Genomic DNA, 27,339 nt, shown 5'->3' on the forward strand with positions numbered 1-27,339 from the left:
AAGTAATTCTGAAGTAGTCATTTGAAAGTGGCTCATAAACCGGCTGTAAGGAATCCCTGAAGTGTTTGTGAGAGAGAAACATCCTTTCTAACAGTTTTAGGTTAAGGTAGGTTTTGCCCAAGCCTGAAGCTTAACCAAGCCTTTTAAATTGTGGATCAAGTCATTAATTTGGAAGAGGGTATTATGCTATGAAGTGTTGGGTTCTTCCTATAGTCCCCCTACCTCGTGTGTGTGTGTGTGTGTGTGTGTGTGTGTGTGTGTGTGTGTGTGTGAAATTAGAGCAGGAGTATGATTCAGTGGGTTAAGAGCATTTGCTGTTTTTGTATAGCATCTGAGTTCAGTTCTCAGGACCCATCATAGCTCAAGACTGACTATGATTCCAGCCCAGGAGATCCGATTCCTTACCTCTATGGGTCCTGACACATACATACATATATACATATGAACGAACTTAATCCCAGCATGGAGGAGGCAGAGGCAAGTGAATCTCTGTGAGTGAAGGGCCAGCCTAGTCTACACAGCAAGTTCCCAGGACTGCCAGGGCTCTTAGACATGGAAACCCTGCCTCAAAAAAACTTACATATAGAGCTGGTGAGATGGCTCAGTGGGTAGGAGCACCTGACTGCTCTTCCAAAGGTCAGGAGTTCAAATCCCAGCAACCACATGGTGGCTCACAACCATCCGTAACGAAATCTGACTCCCTCTTCTGGAGTGTCTGAGGACAGCTACAGTGTACTTACATATAATAAATAAATAAACCTTTTTAAAAAAATTACATATATAAATATACATTTATATACATACACACACACACACACATATATGTAAAACTATTTTGATGAAAATCTAAGATTTTTGTAGCTGAGGTCATTACAGAGTGGTATTAGTCCGCTGCTGTTTATAACAAGAACAGTGATAACAAGCAGGAATTAGGCCATCATATGGAGATGATCAATCTGTTTAGATGTCTGATATCTCCTGGGAAGAACAGAATGTTAGAAGGAACGGGTCTGACAGAACTCAGAGGAATTAAGCTGGATCTCACCAGGAAGTTTCTTCCAAGGACAGGCTGCCATCGTGCCTGGAGGCCTTGTGCATCTTCAACAGGAGAAAACTAATCAAGAATCCTATGTGCCCATAAAGTCTGTGAACCAAAAGGACAGCCAGCATGGCAAGATAACCCTAAGCATGCAATAGCGGCTTCAACTGGATATAAGGACCACTCAGTAGAATGCATGCCTGGTAAACCTAGCCGACTGTTGTAGCTAGTGCGGTCTCGAGTCTTAGTGCCACTTTCTTGAACCAGTGCAATAACATCCTAAATACTTATCCTAATACCCATGGAGAAGTGTAGCTTTCACCCCTCACAAGAGAAGCTTCATTTTGATGCAGACATGAGACCATTACAGAAAGCCACGGCTGACCAAAAATGCAGAGGCAACTGACGACGGGATGTCCAGTACCAACTGATCCATCTCCATCACAATCCCTACATCTAAGTTTCAGGGTACGTCGAGGAAGAGGGGGCAGAAAGATTGGAAGGGCCAGAGCACATTTGCGGTGAGACTGTTTTCTATATACAGCAGGGAACTGCACCCACAAATCTCCAGCAACATCATCGAAGAAGATGTGAACGGTTCTAGCACCAGCTGACAGGCCAGTGTGGATGAGGGAAACCTCATGGAGCCCCACCTCTCGATGGAAAGCTACAAGCAAGTAATGACACCTGAGAGAGGAAGGGTTAGTCTCAGGATTGAGCCCCCTTGAATCTCTGCAAGTTCAAGGCCAGCCTGGCTGCATAGTGAAACCATGCCTCAAAAAACAAAGAAAAGAGCCAGGTGTGGTGGCGCAGGCCTTTAATCCCAGCACTCGGGAGGCAGAGGCAGGCGGATTTCTGAGTTCAAGGCCAGCCTGGTCTACAAGGTGAGTTCCAGGACAGCCAGAGCTATACAGAGAAACCCTGTCTCGAAAAACCAACCAACCAACCAACCAAAAACAAAAAAAAGCCATGAATTTGGGGGTTGGGGGAAACATGGGTTGAGCTGCTGAGAGAAAGGGGAAAATGTTGTAAATACAGCACACATATATGAAATTTAAATGTAACCAGACCAAAAAGTATCTAGGTGGTAGGAAACTAGAGGCAGAAAGACAAACATTTTATTTGGAAAAACAAAAATGAAAGCCAGCAATAGTGAGATGGTTCAACAATTAAAGGCACTTGCCACCAGTCCTAAAGGTCTGAGTTTGATCTCTCAGTCCAGGCCACATGGTGGAAGGACACACACTAAACCTTTAATGCGTGGGAAGTGCAGGAAGTCCTGCGTGAATGTGTGCCGTGACCTGGACACAGCATTGTCAAGTATCATAACTTCAGACCCATGGGAAACGGGCAAAGCCCCTTGCCCCCAGGAGGCTCAGGACGGCAAAGCCTTCCTCTCATCCACGTGCAGAAGCTGGTGTCCAGCCTAGCTTTCTCCCTCGTTCCTCATTAATTGCCTCTACTGAGAACAACTAAACCTACCTCCTTTTCAGCTGTATATAAGAATCCTGGCTCCTTGTTCAGATGTCTGTAATAATCTGCTTCTCACCTCTGTGTGACTGAGCAGGGTGAACACACTGAGCTTCCTTCCGGGTGGTGTAGCTTCCTCATCAGAGAGCCCTGGACCACCTGATCCCAACTCTCCTGTGTCCGTGTTTCTGTCCATAAGAATTGTCATTTCTTCATTCCTGAATGCCCCAGTCAGGTCTGTCTCTGAAGCTGTTCAAGGACACGGCGGTGTCCCTCCTCTGTACGCCCACGTACTAGAAGGCTGAAGCAAGAAGACTGAGAACTCAAGTCCAGGCTAAAGGTGGAGTTCAGTGGACTTGCAAGCCAGCGTCCCAGGTTCAGTACCCCAGTACCAAGATGGGACAGGAGTTGGAGTCCATCTTAGACTACTCAGCAAGTTCCAGGCCAGCCTGACTATATAGTAAGACGCTGTAAATCATAACAGGCTGGGTATGGTAGTGCTCATCTTTAATGCCAGCACTCAGGAGACAGAGGCCAGCATGGCCTACAGAGCAAGTTAGTTCCACGACAGCCAGGGCTACACAGAGAAGCCCTATCTTGAAAATACAAAACACCCAGGAATGGTAGAGCTTGCCTATAATTCCAGCACTGAAGAGGTTGAGGAAAGACAAGAGGTTTGACTAGGCTGGGTTGCATAGCCAATTCTAGGCCAGTACCTAGTAAGATCCAGTCTGGTCAGCCTGATCTACAGAGTGAGTTCTAGGGCAGCTAGGGCTACATAGAGAAACACTGACTCGAAAAACAAAAACAAGACCCTGTCTAAAATAAGAAAATAGTGGCTAGGGATTGTCAAGTGAAGGTGTGTGGCTTTGTCCTTCCTGAATTCATGAAGTGCTGACTCAGAGGAACAGGAGAAGTCCAAGGTTGTGCTGGCTAATTTTATGTTAACTCGACACAGGCTAGGGTCATCTGAGAGGAGGGAACTGTAATTTAAAACAATGCCTCCATGAGATCAGGCTATAGGTAAGCTTGTGGGACATTTTCTTAATTAGTGATTGATGGGGAAGGGCCCAGCCCATTGTGGGTGGTGCCATCCCTGGGCTGGTGAGCTAGAGTTCTATAAGAAAGCAGGCTGAGCAAGCCAGTAAGCAGCGCCCTCCACGGCCTCTGCATCAGCTCCCGCCTCCAGGTTCCTGCCCTGTCCTGACCTCCTTCAGTGGACTACAGTGTGGAAGTGTAAGCCAAGTAAACCCTTTCCTCATACTTTGGAGTTTCGTCACAGCTATAGTAACCTTAACCAAGACAAAGAAAGGATAGATTACAGGGGAAGCTGGAATTAGCAGGATCAGGGAGGGTGAGCAAGGCCAAATACCAGAGGGAGAACCAAAACTCCTGAGTGGAACAGGACAACAGCTCATGCAACACGAGGTCAAAGGGACAGATGCCATCTGCCGAGGTGGAAAACAAACTAAGGAGTTAGAGGAAGCCTAGAGAGGCAAAATGACGATGACGACGATGGCGGTGGTGGCGGTGAAGGTGATGGTGGGGATTGATATATAATTCTTTTAAAATTGATTTTGAGACAGGGTCTCATTACAGCCCAGACTGGCTTTGAACTTGATATATAGCCCAAGTTGACCTCTAACTCATGGTCCTCCTGCCTCAGCCTTGTCCTTCCTGGGATCACAAGAATGTGCCAGCATGCAGAGTATCTATGGGATGGGAAGTTTGGTGTTTCACACGTAAGCATCTAAGAGTGGAAGGAATGATCTTCAGGCTTGTCAGTGTCCCCACCGTCTGCAGCCTCCATTTTGTAAACGTGCGTGGGCGTGTGTGTGTGTGTGTGTGTGTGTGTGTGTGTGTGTTGGGGGATGGAAGGGCACGCTTCTTTTCTTCACAACATGGTTGTTGACTGCCCTCTGCTGGTTGATTCCTGGTTCTTCAGATAGTTTAATTGGAAGCCAAAAAAAAAAAAAAAAAAGGGATTCTGTTAGTTACTGTAATACATCTTTGATCACAACTGATTTTAAAGCCTTGAAAAGATGCCAAAACACGCGCGTGTGCGTGCACACACACACACACAACCCCATGTGTGTGCATTCACATAGCAAGGTAAAAGATTTGAGTGGCTTGTCTGTGTTAACAATGACTTCCCGTAAGATTAGGGCAACAGGTGATCAGATTTTTTTCTTTTTCTTTTTGAGACAGGGCTTCATGTAGCACAGGCTAGCTTAAACTCACCACGTAGCAGTAGCAGCACAAGATTTTGAATTTCTGATCGTCCTGCTTCCAACTGCTGGGATTAGAGGTGTGCGTGCACCCGTCAGACCCAGTTCTAGGGATTGAGCCCAAGGTTTCGTATACAGGAACACTCCAGCAGCTGCGCTGCATCTCCAGTCCTTTCTCAAAGAAGCTGTCGCTGTTAAGCTCTCAGCCTTAACTGGAACTAATAGCAGTGCTTCTGCTGCAGCTTCCCAAGGGCTGGGGTTGTAGACATGGGACATCGCATCCAGCCACAGGAGACTGCACAACGTTTACATGGAGCTGAGGAGGTAAGGATGAGAGAGGTCCTGTCAGCCTCGGAGGAACAGCCCAGACAAGGTCAGATAACCCCGAGATGGAATGTTGTGAAAACTGGCTGAGACTCAGGTCGTCCACACACACAGCCTTCGTAGGGCTTAGGGTTTGTGGTTGGTTGTATGGCTGCCTCAGTACATCCAAACATATATGAATTCGTGTAATCCTCACAGGTAGCCCTGGCTGTTTGAAAACACTATATAAGTAGAGAGGCTGGTCTTGAAATCCCAGAGATTCACCTGCCTCCATCTCCTGAGTGTGGCATTAAAGACAGGTACCACCTGACCAAGCCTACTGCAGCTTTTCAGATAAAAGCTCTCTCTGGCCGGGCATGGTGGCGCACGCCTTTAATCCCAGCACTCGGGAGGCAGAGAATTTCTGAGTTCGAGACCAGCCTGGTCTCCAAAGTGAGTTCCAGGACAGCCAGGGCTATACAGAGAAACCCTGTCTCGAAAACAAAACCAAAACAAAAAAGGCTCTCTCTGACAAGTGGTAGGTCCACTACACACTCATCCCCTTTAAATCATGGTATGTTTTAAAACATATTTAGAAGGCAGAAGGCAGAATGGATAGAACTTTTTTTTTTTTTAATGGAGGAAGAGATTCCTTGCAAAGTGGGTGTGGTGGCCCATCCATGTAATCTCAGCACTCGGGGACAGAGACAGAGGGATTGCCATGAGCTGAGCAGGCCACCCTGGGCTACAGTGAAACTGTCTCAGAAAGGAGATGTGATGGTTTGTGTATACTCTACCCAGGAATTGGCAGGATTAGAAGGTGTGGCCCTGTTGGAGGAAGTATGTCACTGTGGGTGTGGGCTTTAAGACCCTCATTCTAGCTGCTTGGAAGCCAGTATTCTGCTAGCAGTCCTCAGATGAAGATGTAGAACTCTCAGCTCCTCCTGCACCAGGCCTGCCCAGATGCTGCCATGTTCCCACCTTGATGATAATGGAATGAACCTCTGAACCTGTAAGCCAGCCCTAATTAAATGCTGTCCTTCTAAGAGTTGCCTTGGTCACGGTGGATGTTCACAGCAGTGCAATCCTAACTAAGACAGCAGACAAACGAGAGGACTCCTTGCAGGAAACTCACTGAATGGTCATGGAAGGGTGACAGGTTCCAGCTGGCGTGACAGTGATCAAGCACCTTAAAGAGGAATAGCTTGGGGAATGCATAGGATTCCTTAGTGATGGTGGCTGCACAGAGGGTAGGAAGGACTCTCAGGAAGCCATAAGCAGTCATATGAAGGTGGGAAATAAGGTAAAAATAAACAAAAACAAAAACCAAAAACAGAGCCGGATGGTGGTGGTGCAACGCCTTTAATCCCAGCACTTGGGAGGCAGAGGCCGGCAGATTTCTGAGTTCCAGGATGGCCAGAGCTATACAGAAAAACCCTGTCTTAAAAAACAAAACAAAGCCAGGCGTGGTGGNGCACGCCTTTAATCCCAGCACTCGGGAGGCAGAGGCAGGTGGATTTCTGAGTTCGAGGCCAGCCTGGTCTACAGAGTGAGTTCCAGGACAGCCAGTACTACACAGAGAAACCCTGTCTCGAAAAACCAAAAAACAAACAAACAAACAAAAAACCAGCCAACCAAAACAAAAAACAAAGCCCCAAAACAAACCAAAAACCAAAACCAGGTGCTCCATGAATTCTCAGAGATCCTTTCCAGGAGAAGGTTTTGCTATGAAATGAAATATAAAAAGAACTGGGTAACGTGAGAGAGCCTGAGAAAGGAATTCCCTAGCTTGGTTAATATACACAGATTTTAACCAGCTTCTGGTGCCCAACAAATCCTCAACATAGGCCTCCTTCTAGGCCCGTGATCCCTGAGGTTAATCTCAGGAAAACTCAAATGAGGGCTAGGGAATGTAGCATAACAGAATGCTTACCTAGCGAACAAATTGAACCCCTGGATTCAGTCCCGAGCCGCAAAGGATCCTGGCATGCTCAGGCACACCTGTAACTCTAGTACTTGAGAGGTAGAGGCAGGAGGATCAGAAATTCAAAGTCATTCTTGGCTGCAAGGCAAGTTCAAGGGCAGCCTGCGTACATGAGGCCCTGTCTAAATTAAAAAGAAAAATCCAAATGAGAAAACGCTTGTTTCTGTGTCTCCAGTCACCAGACTTCAAAGGCTCCACTTTTGGTCACAAACTCCAAAGATGCCCTGTTTAGAAATCCTAGGTTTGACTAGATTTCCCAAACAAAACGACTACTCTTCATTGTTATGAAATGTTACAGAATTCTCAAAAAATATCTCAAAGTGCCTGGTATCCTAACAGCGAATAGAATACAGCGATGCCCAATTTGGTTTGTATGTCACCCTGGTCTAACCTAAAGGAGTACTGCTGCCTTTTCACTTCCGAATTCAACCACTCAACTACTGGTTAATAGGAGGGTGAAAAAAAAATTACGAAAAACTGCCGTCACGAACAGGATTCGAACCTGTGCGGGGAAACCCCATTGGATTTCGAGTCCAACGCCTTAACCACTCGGCCACCGTGACTCCCAAAACTATGGCTGGCCGCGCGCTTACAGAAAGGGTCCGCATGGGTGACTGGGTGCGAGCGAACTGGTGCAGGGTCGCGGCCCGAGGCTAGTACCCAGAGCCGCTCCCTCCCTCGCACCTTCGCGCCACAACGCTTGAAGCTGGGTCGGAGAATCAGGGCTCGCCAGCTGACTCCTAAAGCGGAGGCGAGACCGGAAGATCAGAGGGAGGAGACCCCTCACCTGACCCCCCGGGTAGCACCAGGGGTGCTGGGTGCACCGGGGCGCGGAGCGTCAGGGACACTCGTGGGTTGAAACAGGAATGGTTGGAAGGAACTTATTGGAGCGAAAGAGTTCCACGGGAACGTGCGTGCCGGGGGCCACTGGGGGTTACGGGGCGGAGCTCCTGCAGACCCGGGGCTCCCGGCTTCCCCGTGGAGTGGAACAGTAAGAGACCAAGTCGGGGAGGGCTCCGCTGTCCCACAGCCGCATCCTGCGAGACCCGGGGAAGCAGCCGGGCTGCCGCTGCGGAGGAGCCCGCCGAGCGCGCTCGGGCTCGCCCGCCTCCCGCCGCCGCTGCTGCTGGGGTGTCCGCCGAGCGCGCTCGGGCTCGCCCGCCACCGCCGTGCCGGGCCGCCGGCAGGGGGCGCTCCGCTGGCCGGGGCCCAGGCGGCGGGAGGCGACGGTCGTGGCGGCGGGAGGCGGCGGGAGGCGGGCGGAGGAGGAGGCGGGAGCTGAGCTGAGCGGGGCGGGCGGCGGCGGGGCCCGAGCCCGAGAAGATGGCGGTGCGGAAGAAGGACGGCGGCCCCAACGTGAAGTACTACGAGGCCGCGGACACCGTGACCCAGTTCGACAACGTGCGGCTCTGGCTCGGCAAGAACTACAAGAAGGTACGCGGGCAGCGCTGCGCGGGGGCCCGGCCAGGACAAAGGGCCCCTGGCCGTCGCTCCCGGGGCCGGCCCACCCTGCGGCCGCCGCCGCGCCCCTCCCCGAGGCCTCCCCGCGCCTCCCGCCCGCCCGCCCGCGCCCCTCCCCCACCCCTCCCCCACAGTGCCCTCTGCCCCGGTGCAGCGCAGCGGCGGTGGCGGAGGCGGCTCGGGGCGGCGGCCCGGGACCGGCAGCCCTCGCCCTCCAGGCTGACCGGTGCCGCCGCGCGCCTCCTCCCCTCCGGTGTGCGAGCCGCGGGGTCCCCGCCGGAGCCCCGCGCCGAGCCAGACGCCGGAACGGCCCAGGCCTCCCCGGTGGTGCTTTGTGTACGTCCGGAGACAGATGGCAGAGCAGGAGGGTAGACGGGTGCGGAGCAGGCCGTTGAAAAGCGTCTCTACCTGGGGAAATCACCTGTCTCCCAGGGTTACCCTAGCCTCCTTCTAAAGGGCTGCAAACCTCTCAGGGGACAGGGCATGGCAGTCTAGGGCAGCAGCCCCTCCAACCCTCCTTTCATAATGAAGTCCTCTGCAAGCCAGCCAGCCTGGCATTGCTTTGGGTTTGAGGTCCAGAGGCTAGGATAAGCTTCATATCGCTAGTCCCCACCCCCACCCCGTAACTGGAAATAAGGATGGGGAACAAAAGGGTTCAAGAAGCCCTACCTGTCTTTTTTATTTATTTATTTAAACCAGTTTTTATTCTTGTGTCTTCATGGTGTCTGGGCTTTTTTCCCGTTTTTCTTTTTTGTCTTCGATATGGCCTGCTTCCTCACCAACCCCGGCTAAGGTCTTTTCCCTAGCTTTGTTTTACAGCCCCCAACTCTTGCTACTCCAGCCTTGCAGCCAGCCTGTCAGAATACAGTGGACTGCTTCAGAAAGCTCCACTAATCCTGGTTTGAGTTTAGCCCTGAAACCATTTGGGGTCTCTCTGTTGGGTGTCAGACTCTTGACAAACAGCTGTTGGGTCTGTGACTTGTGTGTACCCTCAGCGTGAAGCTCTGGTTCTCAGTCTCTGCCTTTGACCTTTTAAAGGGAGATCGGTCTAGGGTCTTGGTGTGAAGCCCCGAGGGCTTTGACAGCTGTGACCTGCTTCAGCTTTCAAGGGCTTAACTCTTTGTCATTTACTTCTCCCTTCGCGCGGATCTCTTTACACCTCCCACCGAGAGGTGCTGACTCTAATTAGGGTAGAGGAAATAAGGGTCAAAAGGTAAAGAGAAAGTAGCTTCCTGGCTCAGTGAACAGAACAGAAAGGTAGGATTCCAGGTAGCACGGTATGGTACGGAAGTGTTTGAGGTCACTGATTCCTGCGGTTGTCTTGCTACTTATTTATCAAGCTGGGTGGGTGGTCTGAGATCCTTGCTAGAGAGGAGACCCTACAATGCCAACCATGCCTGGCTTCAGTAGAAGCAAAATGTGCAGGACTTAGTTTTTAAGTGAGCGTGTCCTGCCTCACTCCCTTGCTCTCTTAACACACCATTATGGACGGAAGCCTAGTCTTTTATCATGTTCCCCCAAGAAATACATTGTTGTATCACTTAGAGACTCAAAGGGGTTTTTGTTTCCCTTGAGCTCCATCAACCTTCAGAATTTTTACAGTTGGTTGGAGATGAGTTGCCGAGATAGCGGCGTCCTGCCATTCCAACGTCAGGGTACAGCCAAGGAAGAATATAAAGCATCACTCGCTGCCAGTCCTCAGTCCTGATCACCTGGGCTGGTGGCAATAGAGTCCAGTCACTCCTGAAGCCCTCTCTATATAAACTAGACCTGTGGAGGGGAAGGCGCAATTCTGTCTGTTCCAGGTGCTTCCAGGAACTCACGGAGAGATGTGGGTGGTGGTAGAGAATTTATCTGGACTCTGTTTTTCTTCCCTTCCCTCCTTCGCCAGTACATACAAGCAGAACCGCCAACCAACAAGTCTCTGTCCAGCCTGGTGGTGCAGTTGCTCCAGTTTCAGGAAGAGGTTTTTGGCAAACATGTCAGCAACGCACCGCTTACTAAACTGCCGGTGAGTTCAAGGGGAGGGGGACAAATCCTCCGAACTGGGAAGAGGTTTTTCGTTTGTTTTGCTCTTTAAAAAAAATTTTTTTTTTCTACATGCCTGTAATCCAGAATTAGGGAGATTGAGGCTGGCGAATCAAAAGTTGGAGGCCAGACTGATCTATATAGCAATTCAAAGACAGTGTGTGTAGTACTATGTCGAAAAAGAAAACCAAAACTCACCTTTTTCAAATTTCAAATTTTTGGGAGTTTTTTTTTTTTTCCCCTGCTCCATCAATAGTCAGAGCATTACAGCTTGACCTAGCCCCGAGTTGATTATTCCTGTTATTTTAGAAAAACTTCACAACCCGTAGTAATCTGAGAATGTCAGGTTTAGTCCTGCAGTGTCTCTCTCTTTCTCTTTCATGGTTGTTCTTGGGGGCTGAAGACATAGCTCAGTGGTTAAGAGCACTCGCAGAGGACCTGGGTTCAATTCCTAGTACCCACATAGCAGCTTACAAACATCCCTAGCTTCCGTTCCAGGGCATCTCATGCCTTCTGAGCATCATGGGCATGCAGGAAAAGCACTCACACATGCAGAAGAAATAAATCCTAAACCGGGTGTGGTGGTGCACGCCTTTAATCCCAGCACTCGGGAGGCAGAGGCAGGCAGATTTCTGAGTTCGAGGCCAGCCTAGTCTACAAAGTGAGTTCCAGGACAGCCAGGGATATACAGAGAAACCCTGTCTCGAAAAACAACAAGAACAATAAAAGAAAGAAACCCTAAAAAGTTAAAAAAAAAATGTGAGGTTTTAGGTCCGATATGGTGCTATACACCTGGAGTGTCCACTACTTAGAAGCCTGGTTCAGGAAGATTACTGATTCAAGCCAGCCTAGGAAACTTAACAACAACTTTAAGAAAAGGGGTCCTGGAGGTATAGTCCTAGCAGAGCACTTGTCTAAACTGTGAGAGGCCCTGAATTCTGTCTTCAGTATCACAAAGGAAGGGGTGGCCCAGTGGATAAAGTACCTAGAACTACTCACATGGGTGGAAGGAGAGAACTGACAGCCTGTGATGTCCATTAGTGTACACACACACACATAACATATATATTACATACACACACACATACATATCCATACATATAACATACATACACACATATACATACACACATACATATACATACTCACACATGACATACATAGAACACATACATACATACATACACACACATAACATATATATTACATATACACATACATATCCATACATATAACATACATACATACATATACATACACACATACATATACATACTCACACATGACATTCATAGAACACATACACACACACATACAGAGAGATAGAAATTCTAAATAAATAGGTAAGTAAATATAATTCCTTAAAAAGAGGCACTGGAACTTAGATTTGCATAAACTTGCCTTTATAGTCTTTGTATGTGTGTGTGTGTATGTACAATGTAACTTTCACATACTTCTTCCCTGTCTCAATTTTGTAGATCAAATGTTTCCTAGATTTCAAAGCAGGAGGATCCCTCTGCCATATTCTTGCAGCTGCCTACAAATTCAAGAGTGACCAGGGATGGTGAGAATGCCTCTTCTCTCTCTGCCTTTCATATTTAGTTAAGAGAGAACTTTCTCTTATTTCCTGGGGTCCCTCTGAAGTGAAAGAACACATGTAGAAATTCTGATTATAGATCTAAATTATAGATCAGAAGAAGATGTCATGGCCAACATAGTCTCCAGACATGAATGAATTGGGAATGAGTCCTTCCAGAACGCGGATTCTTAGGTTGTCACCTCAAGCTTTGTCCTTTTGGACTAAGCGTGGAGTGACTCATGTATTTGAGACCAGAACACCTGGGTTCCCTGTGATTTGAGTGAAATTTGTTACAAGAATACCTCCTAATTTCCCATTAGGAAGCTATATACCTTTGGGGCTAGAGAGACAGCTCAGTGGCTAAGAACCCTGCTGCTCTTCCAGAGAACTCAGTCCCATTCCCAGCAGCCACATGGCTGCCCACAACCTCTGTGATCCCACTCCCAGGGCATCCCATGACCTTTTCTGGCCTCTACAGGCACACTGCACACACATGGCACACAAACATACAAGCAGGCAAAAGACCCATGCATATAAAATAAAAACATAAACTTAAAAAAAAAAAGAAGAAGAAGAAGAAAAAATAAGGAAATAGAAAGGCCCTGTACCCTCACCTTTTCCCCCACATATAAACTTACTATATTATCGTCCTTTTTACAAGGCGGCGTTACGATTTCCAGAATCCGTCACGCATGGACCGCAATGTGGAAATGTTCATGACCATTGAGAAGTCCTTGGTACAGGTAATATACAAGCATATCCCCCATCCATTTCCCTCCCTTCATTAAGAGTACAAAATAGCTCTTCCTCATCTTGCCTATGTCTCCTCTTCACAGAATAATTGCCTGTCACGACCTAACATTTTCCTCTGCCCAGAAATTGAGCCCAAACTGCTAGGGAAATTAAAAGACATTGTTAAGAGACACCAGGTGAGTGGGAGGCAGGGTGAGTAACTCCGAGGTTTCTGAAGTAGGTGACTGGTTTACACAACGTTAGCACGGTTTCTCGTGACTGATAGTGTTTCTGTTGGGAAGCAGCTTGTAGTACCGTATTTTCTCCTGCGCTGTGGCCTGTGTGGTTAGAGCGAGAGTTGAGTCTTTGGGCAGCGCTTGTCCTGTTTGCTCCATAGGTTTGATGGGTTTATCAAGGGTTGCTCCTTCACCCTGCTTTGACCTGGGTGATAGAGAACGCCTTCCATTGAACTAGAGATAGCTGATTTCAGAAAAATCCAACCTGGGAATCAGCTGGAGTGGTGTACCTCGCACTTGGGAAGTAGAAACAGAAGGATCAAGAGTTCAAAGTTCCCTCGGCGGCTACATAGTATGTTCAGGTCTGCCTGGAGTATCGAGTGATACTGTTAAAACAGCCTCAATAAATCTCTGCCCTTTGGATAAATAAGCAGATCTTATGGAAAAGGCACTCATAGCCCACTTTGAATTTCCTATAGGTCTGATGGGTCCATGGGTAAAGTAAGTTTTTGTTGTGCAAGCATGAAGACCAGAGTCTGGATCCCCAGAACGCAGGGGAAATGTGGGTGTTATGGCTTATGCCTATAAGTGCCAGCCAGGAGGGAGGAGCAGGTAGATCCTGGGGCTTCATTAGCCAGCCAGCCTAGCTGAAAAGACAAGCCCCCGGTTCACTGTCACACTTCTGAAGTAGGTGACTGGTAGAGAGTAATAAAGGACACTTGTGGTTGGCCTGTAGCTTGTGCATGCCCACAGACAGTACACTACACACACATCTGTGCCGAGTACACTACACACACATCTGTGCCGAGGGTTAGTCTTCAGCTCTTCTCCAGTGCTAACACATCATTAAGACTGTGCTTCTTTGCCACTTAGGTGGTGTTGCAAGAAAATACAAACTAATTTTAATACCACTTCAGGAAAGATGTGATTTGAAAGGCAGATCTGTGGTTACATTTTAGTTGTTTTTATTTATTTATTTTTCTTTCTTTCTTTCTTTCTTTCTTTCTTTCTTTCTTTCTTTCTTTCNTTTCTTTCTTTCTTTCTTTCTTTCTTTCTTTCTTTCTTTCTTTCTTTCTTTCTTTTTTTTTTTTGAGACAGGGTTTCTCTGTGTAGGCCTGGCTGTCCTGGAACTCACTCTGTAGACCGGGGTGGCCTCAAACTCAGAAACCTGCCTGCCTCTGCCTCCTGAGTGCTGAGATTAAAGGCTACTAGAGAATACTTCAAAAGGAAGTAGATTTACCACTTTTCCTTGTGCTTCCAGGGAACCATCTCTGAGGATAAGAGCAATGCCTCCCATGTTGTGTATCCTGTCCCAGGGAACCTAGAAGAAGGTGAGACGTGGGTTTTTGTGGCCTCTGCTGTGATAACTTGGGCTTTCTGTTGCATAGAGGACTACTTACTACTTACATCCTGATACAACACCTATGGTTATGAGCCTTGAAATCCTAAATTCCTGTTACTGAGTCTCCTGCACATCAGCAGAATGCTTAGTTAGAGCCTGTGTCCAGTCATTTTTCCCTTCAGCGTATCTCTCTCTTCTATCCTCAGAGGAATGGGTACGGCCAGTCATGAAGAGGGATAAACAAGTTCTTCTGCACTGGGGCTACTATCCTGACAGGTGAGGACGGGTTCTCAAGAATAGACACAGGTCCGTGTGGCAGAGCAAGGAGGCCTGAGCCAATTGTTTATTTACTTACTTGGGTTTTTTTGGGATACAGAATTTTGCCATGTAATCCAGGCTGGTAAAGAACTTGCTATGTAGATCGTGCTGGCCTCGGACTTGAAGTAGTCCTTGTACCTGAACCTCCAGAGAGCTGGGATTAAAGGCGTGAGCCACCCACTGGCTTTATGTGTGTGTGTTTGTTCACTTTTGTCTTTTTAGCTTTAATTTTTAGTTTATGTGTACGGTTGTTTTGTGTGCTTGTATGTCTGTACACCTGAAACTAGAGATATAGATTGTTATGAACCATGTGGGTGCTGGGGACCAAACCTGGGCCCTCTACAAGAACAGTAATTGCTTTAAATACTGAGCCATCTCTCTAGCCAATGCTTCTTGGTGTTTTGTTTGTTTGTTTGTCTGTTTGTTGTGAGACCAAATTTTAGAGCCAAACTCATCTAGAACGTCTACCTTTGCCTCCTCAGTGCTTGGATTGCTGAGGAGAGCCACCATGCCTAGCACCCAATTCCCAGTGTTTGCTCTTTTTTGTTAGTTTTTCAAGATAGGGTTTTTCTATGTAACAGCCCTGGCTGTCTTGGAACTCACAGAGATCCACGTGCCTCTGTTCTCCAAGATCTGGATAAAGATGTGTACCACCATCAAGACAGGATCTCACTATGTAATTTCAACCAACCTGGAATTCACCATCCATGCAGACCAGACTGGCTTCAAACTCAGAGATCTACCTACCTCTGCCTCCTGAGTGCTGGGATTAAAGGCATAGGCCACCACCACCATCTGGCTCTAATTTTTTTTTTTTTTTTTTGGTTTTTTCGAGACAGGGTTTCTCTGTGTAGCCCTGGCTGTCCTGGAACTCACTTTGTAGACCAGGCTGGCCTTGAACTCAGAAATCCGCCTGCCTCTGCCTCCCGAGTGCTGGGATTAATGGCGTGCGCCACCACGCCCGGCTAATTTTTTTTTTTTTTTTAATGTGTGTCTTTTTGTGTGCATGGGTGAGCATGCACAGGGACAAGAGGATAACCTCAAGTTCATCCTTAGGAACACTGCCCACTTTCTTTAAGATAGGGTCTCTCATTAGCCTGGTACTCACCAATTAAGCTACGTAACATGGCCAGAGAGACTTGGGGATCCTCTGTACCTTTGAAGCACTGGAGCGGCCAGCACCAACATTGTTTGTTTGTTTATTTGTTTAATTGTATGTGTGTGAGTGCCCACATTTATGTATGTGTGTCACATGAATGCCTGGTGTCTGCAGAGGTCAGAAGAGAACACCTACAGATTATCTTGAACTAGAGTTATAGGTAGTTTTCAGTCATGATGTAGGTGCTGGGAACTGATCCCAGGTTCTCTGCCAGAGCAACAATTGCTCTCCCCCCACCCTTTTAAAAATTTTTTTTTCTTTTCTCTTTTTTTTAAATTAGATATTTTCTTTATTTACATTTCAAATATTAGCCCCTTTCCTAGTTTCTCCTCCGAAAACCCCCTATCCCCTCCCCACTCCCCATGCTCACCAACCGGCCCACTCCCACTTCCTGACCCTGGTGTTCCCCTATACTGGGGCATAGAACCTTCACAGGACCAAGGGCCTTTCCTCCCATTGATGACGGACTAGGCCATCCTCTGCTACTTATGCAGCTAGAGCCATGAGTCCTTCCCTTCTTTGGTTTGTGGTTTAGTTCCAGGGAGCTCTGGGGGTACTGGTTAGTTCATACTTATGCTCCTCCTAGCAACAATTGCTCTTAACTGCTGAGCCATCTCTTCAGCTCCGTGCCCAGCATTTTTATATAGGTTCTAGGTTATATTTTTATATAGGTTATACTTACTGACTGGTCATTCCCCAGTTCAATTTTATGTTCCGTTTTATCATACATACATACATACATACATACATAAATACTTAAGACAAGATCTCACATAGATGCACCAGCTTCTCCCTCCTGAGTGCTGCGATTAGAGGATTGCTCTCTCACGCCTGACCTTCTTTTTCTTACTGTGTGTGTGTGTGTGTGTGTGTGTGTGTGTATTCAGGATTGGGATCCTATTCTTTCCTTCCAGGTTGGGTCCCAGAGATGTAGCTCCAGAGATGTAGCTCCGGTCACCAGGCTTGTGTGGCAAGCACTTTCTGCCGAGTCATCCCTTTGGGTCATGTTCATATGTTTTGATAATTAAATGTAAAACAAAGGCAAGCATGGTATAACACATCTGCACTCTCAACACTTTAGGAATCAAAGAAGATCAGGAAATCAAAGTCATTTTCAGTTTCCTTGGAAGCTTAGGGCCAGCCTAAGCTATGTGAAGTTGTATCTTAGAACAAAAGTTAAAACAGTATAGTAGTAGGAAATGTTTCCACAAATGTATATAATTACCCTGGGCTATTATACAGCCTTTAAAGTGGCAGAATACAATTAGTTTATAGGGAAATTTAAGTGAGAAAGGGAAGTTAGCATCTACAGACAGCTACAGCTCCCCAGAAGGTAGAGACAGGAGCCTAGGACTTCTAAGCTCTTCTGGGAGACATAGTGTAACCTCTCTTTCAGGGAGCAAAACAAAACAAATACAAATGTAATATAGTTGTAATTACATTTGAAGGAATGGTTGGTTATAGCTTACCCTGATGCCCAGGTCTTACTTTAGACTCAAGGGAATCCTGCCTCAGTTTCCTATAGTCACCAATGTTAGATGGTCTTCATACTTTTTGGGAAACTTTTTGTGCTGTGTTTTATTTCTTGGTTGACTGGTTTGCTTTTGGTTTTTGAGATGGTCTCACTCTGCTGTTCATACTGAGTTGGACACAAGACCCTCCTGAGTACTGGGATCCCAGGCTTACATCACCACGCCTGGCTTTCGAGTTTTTTTTAATAGTTTCATGGGTCGAAGAGCCTGTCTGTGCTCACCAAGTACTCTACCACTGAGCCACCTCTAGCCCTCCTTTACATTTTTATTATGGTACAAGCTCCTGCTACACTGACCAGGCCGGCCTTAGGCTGCGCTTTGCTCCCGGCAGTCCATCTCCGCCTCCATCTCACACTGAATCTCTTCTGGCAGCTACGACACGTGGATCCCAGCTAGTGAAATCGAAGCATCTGTGGAGGACGCTCCCACTCCTGAGAAACCGAGGAAGGTGAGCTCTCCTGGTCCCCTCCATCCCACTCAGGACCAGCCTTCTCTGTCAGAGGAGCTGGGACTCTGTGTAAGAGTTTCTAGACAGAGCCGTGGCTTCTGGTAACCCTGACATGGACTGCCCTGTGTGAGCTTCAGGTCCATGCAAAGTGGATCCTTGACACCGACACATTCAACGAGTGGATGAATGAGGAAGACTACGAAGTCAGTGACGACAAAAGCCCAGTCTCCCGCAGGAAGAAGATCTCAGCCAAGACGCTGACGGATGAGGTGAGCTCTGCTCCTCCCTGTCAGAGCTCTTAGCTTACACCTGAGGCAAGCCTTGCTGGGAACTGGAGGGTGAACTGCTGCTCATCCCACTTCCTGTTGTGCAGGTAAACAGCCCAGATTCAGACAGACGAGACAAGAAGGGGGGCAACTATAAGAAGAGGAAGCGTTCTCCCTCTCCTTCACCCACCCCAGAGGCTAAGAAGAAAAACGCTAAGAAAGGGTAAGCTACCTCCTGTGCCCACACTCGCTGTCCTGATGCCATCTCAAAGGAAAGACAATGCTTTTTGAAGTCACTGGCCCCTGGCAGGTGTCTGAGAGGAGGGTGAGGGAACCTTCATGTGCCTGCTTGATGGTTTTAGTCCTAGTTATCATTAAACTGAAAGAAAGCTTAGTCACCCAACAGAAAAACGTCTGCACTATCCCATTACTCTGCACGTACCAGTTTCCATCCCACCCAGCTCTGCCAGGACCGCTCTTTCTCTCTTTCCTTCTTATAAACTCCTCTAACTTTCAAGAATTTTACTTTTTCCTTCTCAGACCCTCAACACCTTATACCAAGTCAAAGCGAGGCCACAGAGAAGAGGAACAAGAAGACCTGACAAAAGACATGGATGAGCCCTCTCCAGTCCCAAACGTGGAAGAGGTGACACTCCCCAAAACAGGTATGGGCCAGGCTGAGCTCTCCGGCCAACCCCCACCCTCTCCCGTCCCTGACTGTTTTTCCAGATCTGAGGTAGCACTTCCTCTGCATAGCTGGTTAGTGAAATTATCTCTTACTCTATATCCATGTCTCCCATGGACCTGCTTTGCCACTAATAGCAGTTGTGTGCAAACTCTGTTTTCCTGTGCTGAGAATCAGACCTAGGAGCTCCTGTGTACTAGCCATGCTCTGCAGCTGCACCACACCTCAGCCCTCCAAAGCCTGTCTTGTATGTATTTATATGTGTTGGCCAGTGGTCAACTTCAAGTATCATTGTTCAGGAGCCTCTGTCTTGTGTTTTTAACATTTACTCTCGTGTGTGTGTGTGTGTGTGTGTGTGAACTTGCCACAGTGCACATGTGGAGGTCACTGACAACCTGTAGGACTGGGACTTGGTTTCTTCTTCCACCTTGTGGGTTCCAGGCATTGGTATCTCTGTGCACTGAACCATCTCGCCAACCTCTGCCTTCTGTTCTGAGACGTGGGGTTTGCAGGCCAGGCTAGTCTGGCTTGACAGGAACCCTCGGGGATCTCCTCTCTGCTTCCCCGACATTGCGGTTACAAGTCTGTGCCACTGTGCCTGGCATCTCACCCAGGTTCCGAGGAGTGATCAGATCTTCCAGGGCTGTGCAGAAAGTGCTTTCCTGACTGAGCCACCGCTCTACTCTGATGGGCGTTGGATTATACATCCCATCAGTAAAATATATTTCAAGGCAAATGATGCAAATTACACTGCCAAAAACTCACTTTAGGGCCATTTTAAAAGCATAAGCAAACATTGTTATTAAGAAAAGGAGTGGGGACTGGGCTGTTGGGTCAGTGGTTAAGAGCAATTACTGCTCTTTCAGAGGACTCCGGTTTGATTCCCAGGGCCACAACAGTGGCTCACAACTGTCTAATTCCAGTACCATTGGATCCAGCACCCTCTTCTGGCTTCTGCAGGCCCTGCATACAGATGGTACACAAGCATACATTCTGGCAAAACAATCACATAAAAATAACTCAGAAAAAATTAAATGATAAAAATCTATCAGGGCACATGCCTTTTTAATTTCAGTACTTGGGAGGCAGAGGCAGGCAGATCTCTGAGTTCAAGACCAGCCTGGTCTACATAGTAAATTCCAGAACAGCAGGGCTACACAGAGAAACCTGTCTCAAAAAAAAAAAAAAGAAAAAGAAAAAGAAAAAAGAAACAGTTAAAATCTTTATTTAAAAAAAAAAATTTAAAACAGTGTTGGGAGACTCAAGAGATGGCTGAGCAATTAAGAGTGCTTGCTGTTTCCAGAGTACCCAAGTTTGGTCTTTAGCACCTCTGTAGGTGGCTCCTAACTGTCTGTACCTCCAGCCCCAGAGGATCTGGATCTGTCCTCTCCTGGGCTCTGTGGACACCTGCACACACACACACACACACTCACACACCATCATATCTTCTCACAGACATAAATAAAAATCAATATGAAGAAAACGTAACTAAGGGTGAATGTGGCGGCTTGGTGGATAACCGTACTTGCCACACGAGCCTGAGGACCTGAGTTTGAACCCTGGAACCCATAGCAAAATTCAGGAGCTTGTGCCTGTAATCCTAACAGTCCCACAGCTAAGTGGGATGTGAACAGGCCCAAAGCGTCCATGAGAAGCATAGTAGCAGAAACAAGAGGGAGACCTTGCCTCAAAACCAGCTGGAAGGAGAGTACTGACTCTGAAAGTTACCCTCTGGCTTCCACACATGCAGCATGGCTTGTGTATTTGCACACACACATGCAGACACACAAAACCAACCAATCTACTTGTCCATCCTTGCAAAGCAAAGTAGCTGGACTGGGCAGCTGCTTAGTCGAGATTTTGTCCAGTGTGTATGAAGCCCTGAGTCCAGGACAGTGCGCTGCAGCCCTGTAATCCTGCACTGTGAAGCAGGGGAGCTGCTATTTGAAAGCTATCCTCCACTACATATCAAGTTTTGGGTTAGTCTAGGATACATGAGACCCTGTCTCCAAATAAATAAATAAAATAAAATGATGGCTCATGATGAGGACCTGAGTCGACCTTAGTACCTTATAAAAAGCTGAGCAAGGTAGTTTGTGCTGTAATCCCAGTACTGAGGGGGAGGCAGGAGGAAGCCAGGGCCTTGCTGGCTAGCCAGTCTAACTGCACCGGTGAGCTCCAGATTCACTGAGAAACTGAACCAACATAGGAAAGTGGTAGAAGATAACTCTAGTGTAGACCTCTGAACTTCACATAAACACACATAATAAATTTGAAATTTTTGAAAGAGAAATGTGGGGCTTGAGAAGTCTCAGCAGTTAAGAGCATACTGCTCCTGCAGAGGCCCTGAATCCCCAGCCCTCATCAGGTGACTGCCACTAAATTAAAAAGCTCCAGCAGCTCCCATGCTCTCCTCTGGCCTCCGGGGACCTTTACACATGCTCACTGCACACATGTAATCATCAACTTAGAAAAAGACAGAGGAGGAAAATGTAAAAGGCAGTGAGAACAACTCTAAAGAGACTCAGTCTGCCTGTCCTGCACGAGGAGTCTAGGGGACTGCACTTCAATACTGATTTGTAGTCTGTCTCCTGTCCAGTAGCCTCAAATATCAAGAAATGTATTTCGGGCTGGTGAGATGGCTCAGTGGGTAAAAGCACCTGACTGCTTTTCCGAAGGTCCGAAGTTCAAATCCCAGCAACCACATGGTGGCTCACAACCACCCATAATGAGATCTGATGCCCTCTTCTGGTGTGTCTGAAGACAGCTATAGTGTACTTACAAATAAATAAATAAATCTTTAAAAAAAAAAAAAAAAGAAATGTATTTCAAAGGGTTGGGAAGGTGATTTCCTCGGAGCATTTGTGTATGAAACCAAGGCAGGAGAGGCTCCTCTGCTTTACAGCTTTGAAGATTAGGTTGGGGTGCAGCTTATGGTGAACACTGCTTAGCAAATACGGAGTCCTGCACTCTATCCCCAGCCCTTCAGACAGTCTTTAAAAATCTTTTTTTAGATATTTAAGCTAGGCATAGTGACACATGATTTTAAATCCTAGCACTCAGAAGGCAGAGGCATGGAGAACTCTGTAAATTGGAGGCTAGCCTGGCCACAAGTTCCAGGACAGCCAGGTTTCATACAGAGACCCTGTCTTCAAAAATTAAGATCTGACTGGAAATGGTGGTAAATACCTTTACTCTCAGCACCCAGGAAGCAGATGCAGGTGAATCTCTGTGATTTCAAGGCCAGCCTGGTCTACATAGTGAGTTCCAAGACAGCCAGAGCTATATAGTGAGACTGTGTCTGGGAAAAAAACAAAACAACAGTGTTACTAGCTAAGAGCACATCATTTAACTCAGCTTGGTGGCATAACATAGGTAATAATCTCAGTGGCCTGTCTGGCTGAGGCAGGAGGATGTAAGGAGTACAGAATCAGCCTGGCCTGCAGAATGACCCCTGAGGCCAACTTGCATAACTGAAGGGGACAGTCTCAGAGTAAAAAGGAAGGAAAGCCAAGTGTGGGTCATGTCTGTAGTCCTAGTACTCGGCAGGCAGAGGGATGGGTCAGGAGTGCAGGCCAGCCTGAGCTACATAATGAGTTCAAAACCAGCCCGAGCTGATGGAGTCTGTGTCTCTTTCTTTTAAAAAATACTAAATAAAAAAGTAAAGATAGTTCATGTAGACGGGTGTTTGTCTGCCAGTACAATTTGCATAGCAGGAGAGGGCATTGGATTCTGTGGGACTACAATTACAGATGGTTGTGAGCCACCATGTGGTTGCTGGGAATTAAACTCAGGACCTCTGGAAGAGCAGTCGGTGCTCTTAACCTCTCAGCCTTCTCTCTAGCCTGAGGCTGTTTGAAAAAGGCAAAGCCAAAGTAAAAAGTTTAAGGAAAGAAAAAGAAAAAAGTGCTGGGGAACTGAGCTTGGTGGTGGTGCACACCTGTCACCTCAGCACTCAGGAGCAGATGCAGAGAATTAGGGACGTTCTTTGCAAGTTAGAGGCCTAGAATACATGAGACCCTGCTCCTCCCCCCCCCTTCAAAAAAAAAAAAAAAACAGAAAAACCTTGGTGCTGGGACTATAACTCTGGTAGAACACTGACATATTCATGCATGAGGCCTTAGGTTCAGTTGCAAGTAGTATATCAAGGGATGATATCTAACTACTTACCTAGCATGATCTAGCTCAAACTCAGTCCATCAAAAGATTGTATAGAGCCGGGCGATGGTGGCACATGCCTTTAATCCCAGCACTTGGGAGGCAGAGACAGGCGGATTTCTAAGTTCGAGGCTAGCCTGGTCTACAGAGTGAGTTCCAGGACAGCCAGGGCTATACAGAGAAACCCTGTCTCAAAACAAACAAACAAACAAACAAACAAACAAAAAAAGAGTATATAGGGAGACAAAGAGCAGTCATACAGGAGTAGCCCTCAGGATGCTGAGGCTGGAGAGTCATAGGAGTGCACGCACATAGATGCTGGGTAAGGCAGTAGAATAGAAAACGAGTTTCAAAGGGTTCTGAGGAAGCAACATATGCAAAACTGTTAGCTTCTGAGACGTGAGAGCTTGATTTGGCCAACATGTCTAATGCTTTTTCTCTTTGCAGTCAACACTAAAAAGGACTCCGAGTCAGCCCCAGTCAAAGGCGGCACCATGACTGACCTGGGTAAGCCAGGGAGCCCCAAGCAGGCAGTGCCTGAGGCATGGGGGAGCTCAGCCCACCTTCCCATAGCCCTCTGCTCCTGGAGAGGCTCTGCCGCTTACGCTTAGCTTCTTTCCCTTGCAGATGAACAGGACGATGAAAGCATGGAGACCACGGGCAAGGTGCAGCCAGTTTAAACAGGCTCTGTCTCTCTGTGATTAGCTTAGAGAGGCTCCACCTCTCTGGGACTGGGATCACAGTGTTCCTTCTGCCCGGGCTCCGCCCCCCCCGCCCCCCCCCGTTCCCCCCGCCCCTCCCTGCCCCCCCTTTCCCCCCCCTGCCCCCAGCCATAGATGAATTGTGCCTGCTGCTCGGACCCCAGGCGCCTAGCGTCCCAGGGACCACAGTGCTCATCCTTACCCTTATCCCCTGTTGGTGCCCTGCTCCCGGGCGTAAGAGAAGCTGAAGGCTGCTAGGCAGGGAGGGGAATGCTGAGTGTCCAGCAGCCTCCATATTCATAGGACGAGGATGAGAACAGCACGGGCAACAAAGGCGAGCAGACGAAGAACCCGGACCTGCACGAGGACAATGTGACTGAGCAGACCCACCACATCATCATCCCCAGCTACGCCGCCTGGTTTGACTACAACAGGTCCTGCCCTGCTTCCCTCCTCCTTCCCCTTCCCCCCCCCCATGATTAACCTGTAATCAATGGGTTATCTCTCCTGTTGCCCCTCCACAGCTTAGAGCTGCTTGCCAACCCCACCTTTCAAGCCTTCTGCCCTTGGGCTCCTACTCCTTCCCTGGGCCTTCTAAACCCGTTGTGATTTATCTTGCAGCGTCCATGCCATTGAACGGAGGGCTCTTCCTGAGTTCTTCAACGGCAAGAACAAGTCTAAGACTCCAGAGATGTAAGATTTCCGCTTATGATTTTCTTTTGGGGTCCTTTCTGCACTCACCCTTCCAGACTTAGCAACTTTCAACCAGGCTCTCTGTTATACTTACAAAGACATGATAGACACCATTAGACAGCTATAGCCTAACCCTTTAAACATGTTCTTCGGGGGTCACCTGAGGATGGTAGAGTAGAGCATACTTTTCTATAAGAAACAAATACCTGCCCCGCCATTCCCATTGCTTCCAGTTAAAAAACATGCAGAGAATTTCACTCCATAATTGCTATGTGACCTGAAATTCACGTACCCCCAGTGTATGAAACAACTTTAATTAAAATGTAAATGATGAGATTAGATTGAAAAACAAAATAAGGTGGTGGTGTACACCTTGAATCCCAGCACTCGGGAGGCAGAGGCAGGCAGAGCTCTTGAGTTCAAGACCAGTCTGGTCTACAGAGCTAGTAGTTCCAGGAGACCCAGGGCTGCAAAGAGAAATTCTGTCTTGGAACACCAAAAACCAAACCAAAACAAAACAAAAAACCAAGATAAGATCAAGCCTGGTAGCACATGGGGATAGTCCTAGCACTTGGGAGGCTGCTGTGAGACTCAAATTCGAGGCCACCCTGGGCCACCCTGGGCTTCCTAGCTAGACTTTGTCAAAGAGAAGGAACTAAGAGGTCCGGCTCTGAGGATTATGAGATGGGAGCATGCATTATGAAAGAGTAGCACATATGTCCAGGATTAGGGCTGGAAGGCATAGCTCCCTCTGTAGTAGAACACTTGCCTAACGTGCACGAGAGTCTTGTCTTTGTACCGTTGTGCAGGCCGGAAGGCAGAGGCAGGCAGATCTCTTAAGTTTCATCATGGCAGATGGAGGCCAGCCAGGGCTATATTGTGAGACCTGATCTTAAAAAAGAATAATAAGCTACAGATTTAGGGCTTCTAAGTCGGTGTTTATTGACTCTGATAACTGCATTCTTCATGTGTCGGGTAGGACACACTCTTCCAGTATCCTCCCACCTTGAACCCTCAGCAGACTTCTTATTCGTCTCACTGACTCTTTGCCAATACTTGGCGTATGCCAGCTTGTAGTCCTAGCCCTGGAATGCTGAGGGGAGATGAGTTCAAGCTTGGGCTGCAGAGTAAGACTCTGTATCAAACAAAAAGGAGTTGCTTTAAAGTTGTTTTCAGTCAGTTTTCTGGGCTTGGGTTGTGTGTGGAAATCTGGGGTTAGGGTGCCCCACAGTGAGCACATGACAAGGCAGGGTTAGTGAGGCTGGGCGCTGGCCCGGGTTTCTCTCCCCGCTGCTCAGCCTCCCTCTGGGATCATCTGTGCTCAGCTTTATTTCTCCATAGCTTGGTGTGGGTCTCTTCCTCTGGAGAGCCAGGTTTATGACAGGAAGGAAAAGGCATTACCAGGCGATAGGACTCTGTCTGTGTGGTGTGCTGTCAGGAACAGTGAGTGGTAACTTCTGAAGAGCATGTCGTCCCTAACACTGTCTCCACCATGCACTGGCTAACTAGTCTAATTGAGGCTAATAAACAGTGTCATCTCTAGTTTATAGAACCGGATCCTGGTAGGAGGGAGCATTTGACTTAAGTTACTTGAGCAAGTTCAAATAGCTAATGAGTAGTAAGACCAGAATCTGGATCTGTAGTGTGGACATATTTTCAAATTTTATACTTTATAATTTCATTAATTTTTAGATATTAAGAATCATTTTATTTTTAAAATTATTATATGTATGTGGGTATGTGCATGTGAGTGCCATGCCCACAGAGGCCAGAAAAAGGTGTTGGATCTGTTGGAGTTGGAGTTGCAAGCCATTGTGCATGGTCTAGCACAGGTGCTGGCATCTGCATCCCTTCAGCCTGTCAGCTGTCATTTTTCAGGTACTGCAGTGCCACCAGATATTGCTAGTTTTCCAAAGACATCCTATTTGACACACAAGGACTTTAAGTTTCAAATAGTTTGAAATCATCATGATAAGACTGGCATTTGAATTTAGATCTTTCTAACTTTAAAATATAAATTACATCTGTAACCCCAGCACTTAAAAGACTGAGCCAAGAGGCTGGAGAGATAGCTCAGAGGTTATGAGCACTGGCTGCTCTTCCAAAGGTCCTAAGTTCAACTCCCAGCAACCACATGGTGGTCATAACTATCTATAATGTAATCTGGTGCCCTCTTCTGGCCTGCAGGCACACATGCAGGCAGAACACATACATAATAAATAAATCAACCTTTAAAAAAAAAAAGAAAAAAAGAAAAGAGGATGAGACAAGATCACAAATTGTAAGCTGGTCTGGATTATAAAGCAAGTTCCAGATTAGCCTGAACTACAGAGTAAAATACTGTCTCAAGAAAACAAATAAGACTAAAAGAAAAACAAAACAACAAACTAGGCATGTGGTGCATGCTTTTAATCCCAACACTGGGGAGGCCGAGGTAGTTAAGTTCAAAGCCAGCCTCTGCTCAGTGAGTCCCAGGATAGCCAGGGCAGGGGTGTGTGTGTGTGTGCAGGAGACTCTCCATGGTTAGGAGTCTGTGCTGCTGTTACAGAGGACCTGAGTTCCTTCCCCAGCACCTGCCCTAAGTGGGTTGTGACTACTTAGCCCTCAGCTCCAGGAGGATCTGACAGTTTCTCTTCATGGGCATCTACATGCAAGTGCACATACCCTACACATAACTAACACTTAAAAATATTTTACTTTTATTTCTGTGTACTAATGGTTTTTCTACATGTATGTGTCTGTACACCATGTATGTACCTGGTACCTTTAGAAGTGAGAGGAGGATGTCATATCCCCCTATGCCAGAAGTTAGAGGTGGTTGTGAGCTGCCATGCAGGTGCTGGGGACTGTAAGAACAAGTGCTCTTTACCACTGAGCCATGTCCCTTCCCTCCCTCCCTCCCTCCCTCCCTCCCTCCCTCTTCCTTCCTTCCTTCCTTCCTTCCTTCCTTCCTTCCTTCTCCTTCTCCTTCTCCTTC

General features: G+C 47.4%; 1 protein-coding gene and 1 non-coding gene across 7 annotated transcripts in view; one reads left to right on the forward strand and one right to left on the reverse strand.

The window, feature by feature from the left end:
• Positions 1-7,505: 7,505 nt before the first annotated feature.
• Trnas-cga lies at positions 7,506-7,587 on the reverse strand. Its single transcript has one exon. It is a non-coding gene; the product is annotated as a tRNA-Ser (tRNA).
• A 669-nt stretch (positions 7,588-8,256) lies between these two features.
• Positions 8,257-27,339, forward strand: part of Smarcc2 (SWI/SNF related, matrix associated, actin dependent regulator of chromatin subfamily c member 2) — a 31,975-nt gene continuing 12,892 nt past the window's right edge. For 3 of the 6 annotated variants that reach the window (XM_021175249.2, XM_021175247.2, XM_021175250.1), the window contains exons 1-15: positions 8,257-8,458; positions 10,377-10,496; positions 11,992-12,077; positions 12,754-12,835; positions 12,929-13,021; positions 14,322-14,391; positions 14,609-14,678; positions 17,784-17,859; positions 17,997-18,128; positions 18,233-18,348; positions 18,666-18,790; positions 23,416-23,475; positions 23,596-23,633; positions 23,973-24,103; positions 24,291-24,362. In XM_021175249.2, the coding sequence (XP_021030908.1) occupies positions 8,348-8,458; positions 10,377-10,496; positions 11,992-12,077; positions 12,754-12,835; positions 12,929-13,021; positions 14,322-14,391; positions 14,609-14,678; positions 17,784-17,859; positions 17,997-18,128; positions 18,233-18,348; positions 18,666-18,790; positions 23,416-23,475; positions 23,596-23,633; positions 23,973-24,103; positions 24,291-24,362 (1,382 nt within the window). In that variant the 5' untranslated portion in view covers positions 8,257-8,347. The remainder of the gene's footprint in view (positions 8,459-10,376; positions 10,497-11,991; positions 12,078-12,753; positions 12,836-12,928; positions 13,022-14,321; positions 14,392-14,608; positions 14,679-17,783; positions 17,860-17,996; positions 18,129-18,232; positions 18,349-18,665; positions 18,791-23,415; positions 23,476-23,595; positions 23,634-23,972; positions 24,104-24,290; positions 24,363-27,339) is intronic. The other 3 variants (XM_021175246.2, XM_029482216.1, XM_021175248.2) reach the window with 1 other exon arrangement.

Source organism: Mus caroli, chromosome 10, assembly GCF_900094665.2.
Source record: "Mus caroli chromosome 10, CAROLI_EIJ_v1.1, whole genome shotgun sequence".
NCBI classification, from domain to species: Eukaryota; Metazoa; Chordata; class Mammalia; order Rodentia; family Muridae; genus Mus; species Mus caroli.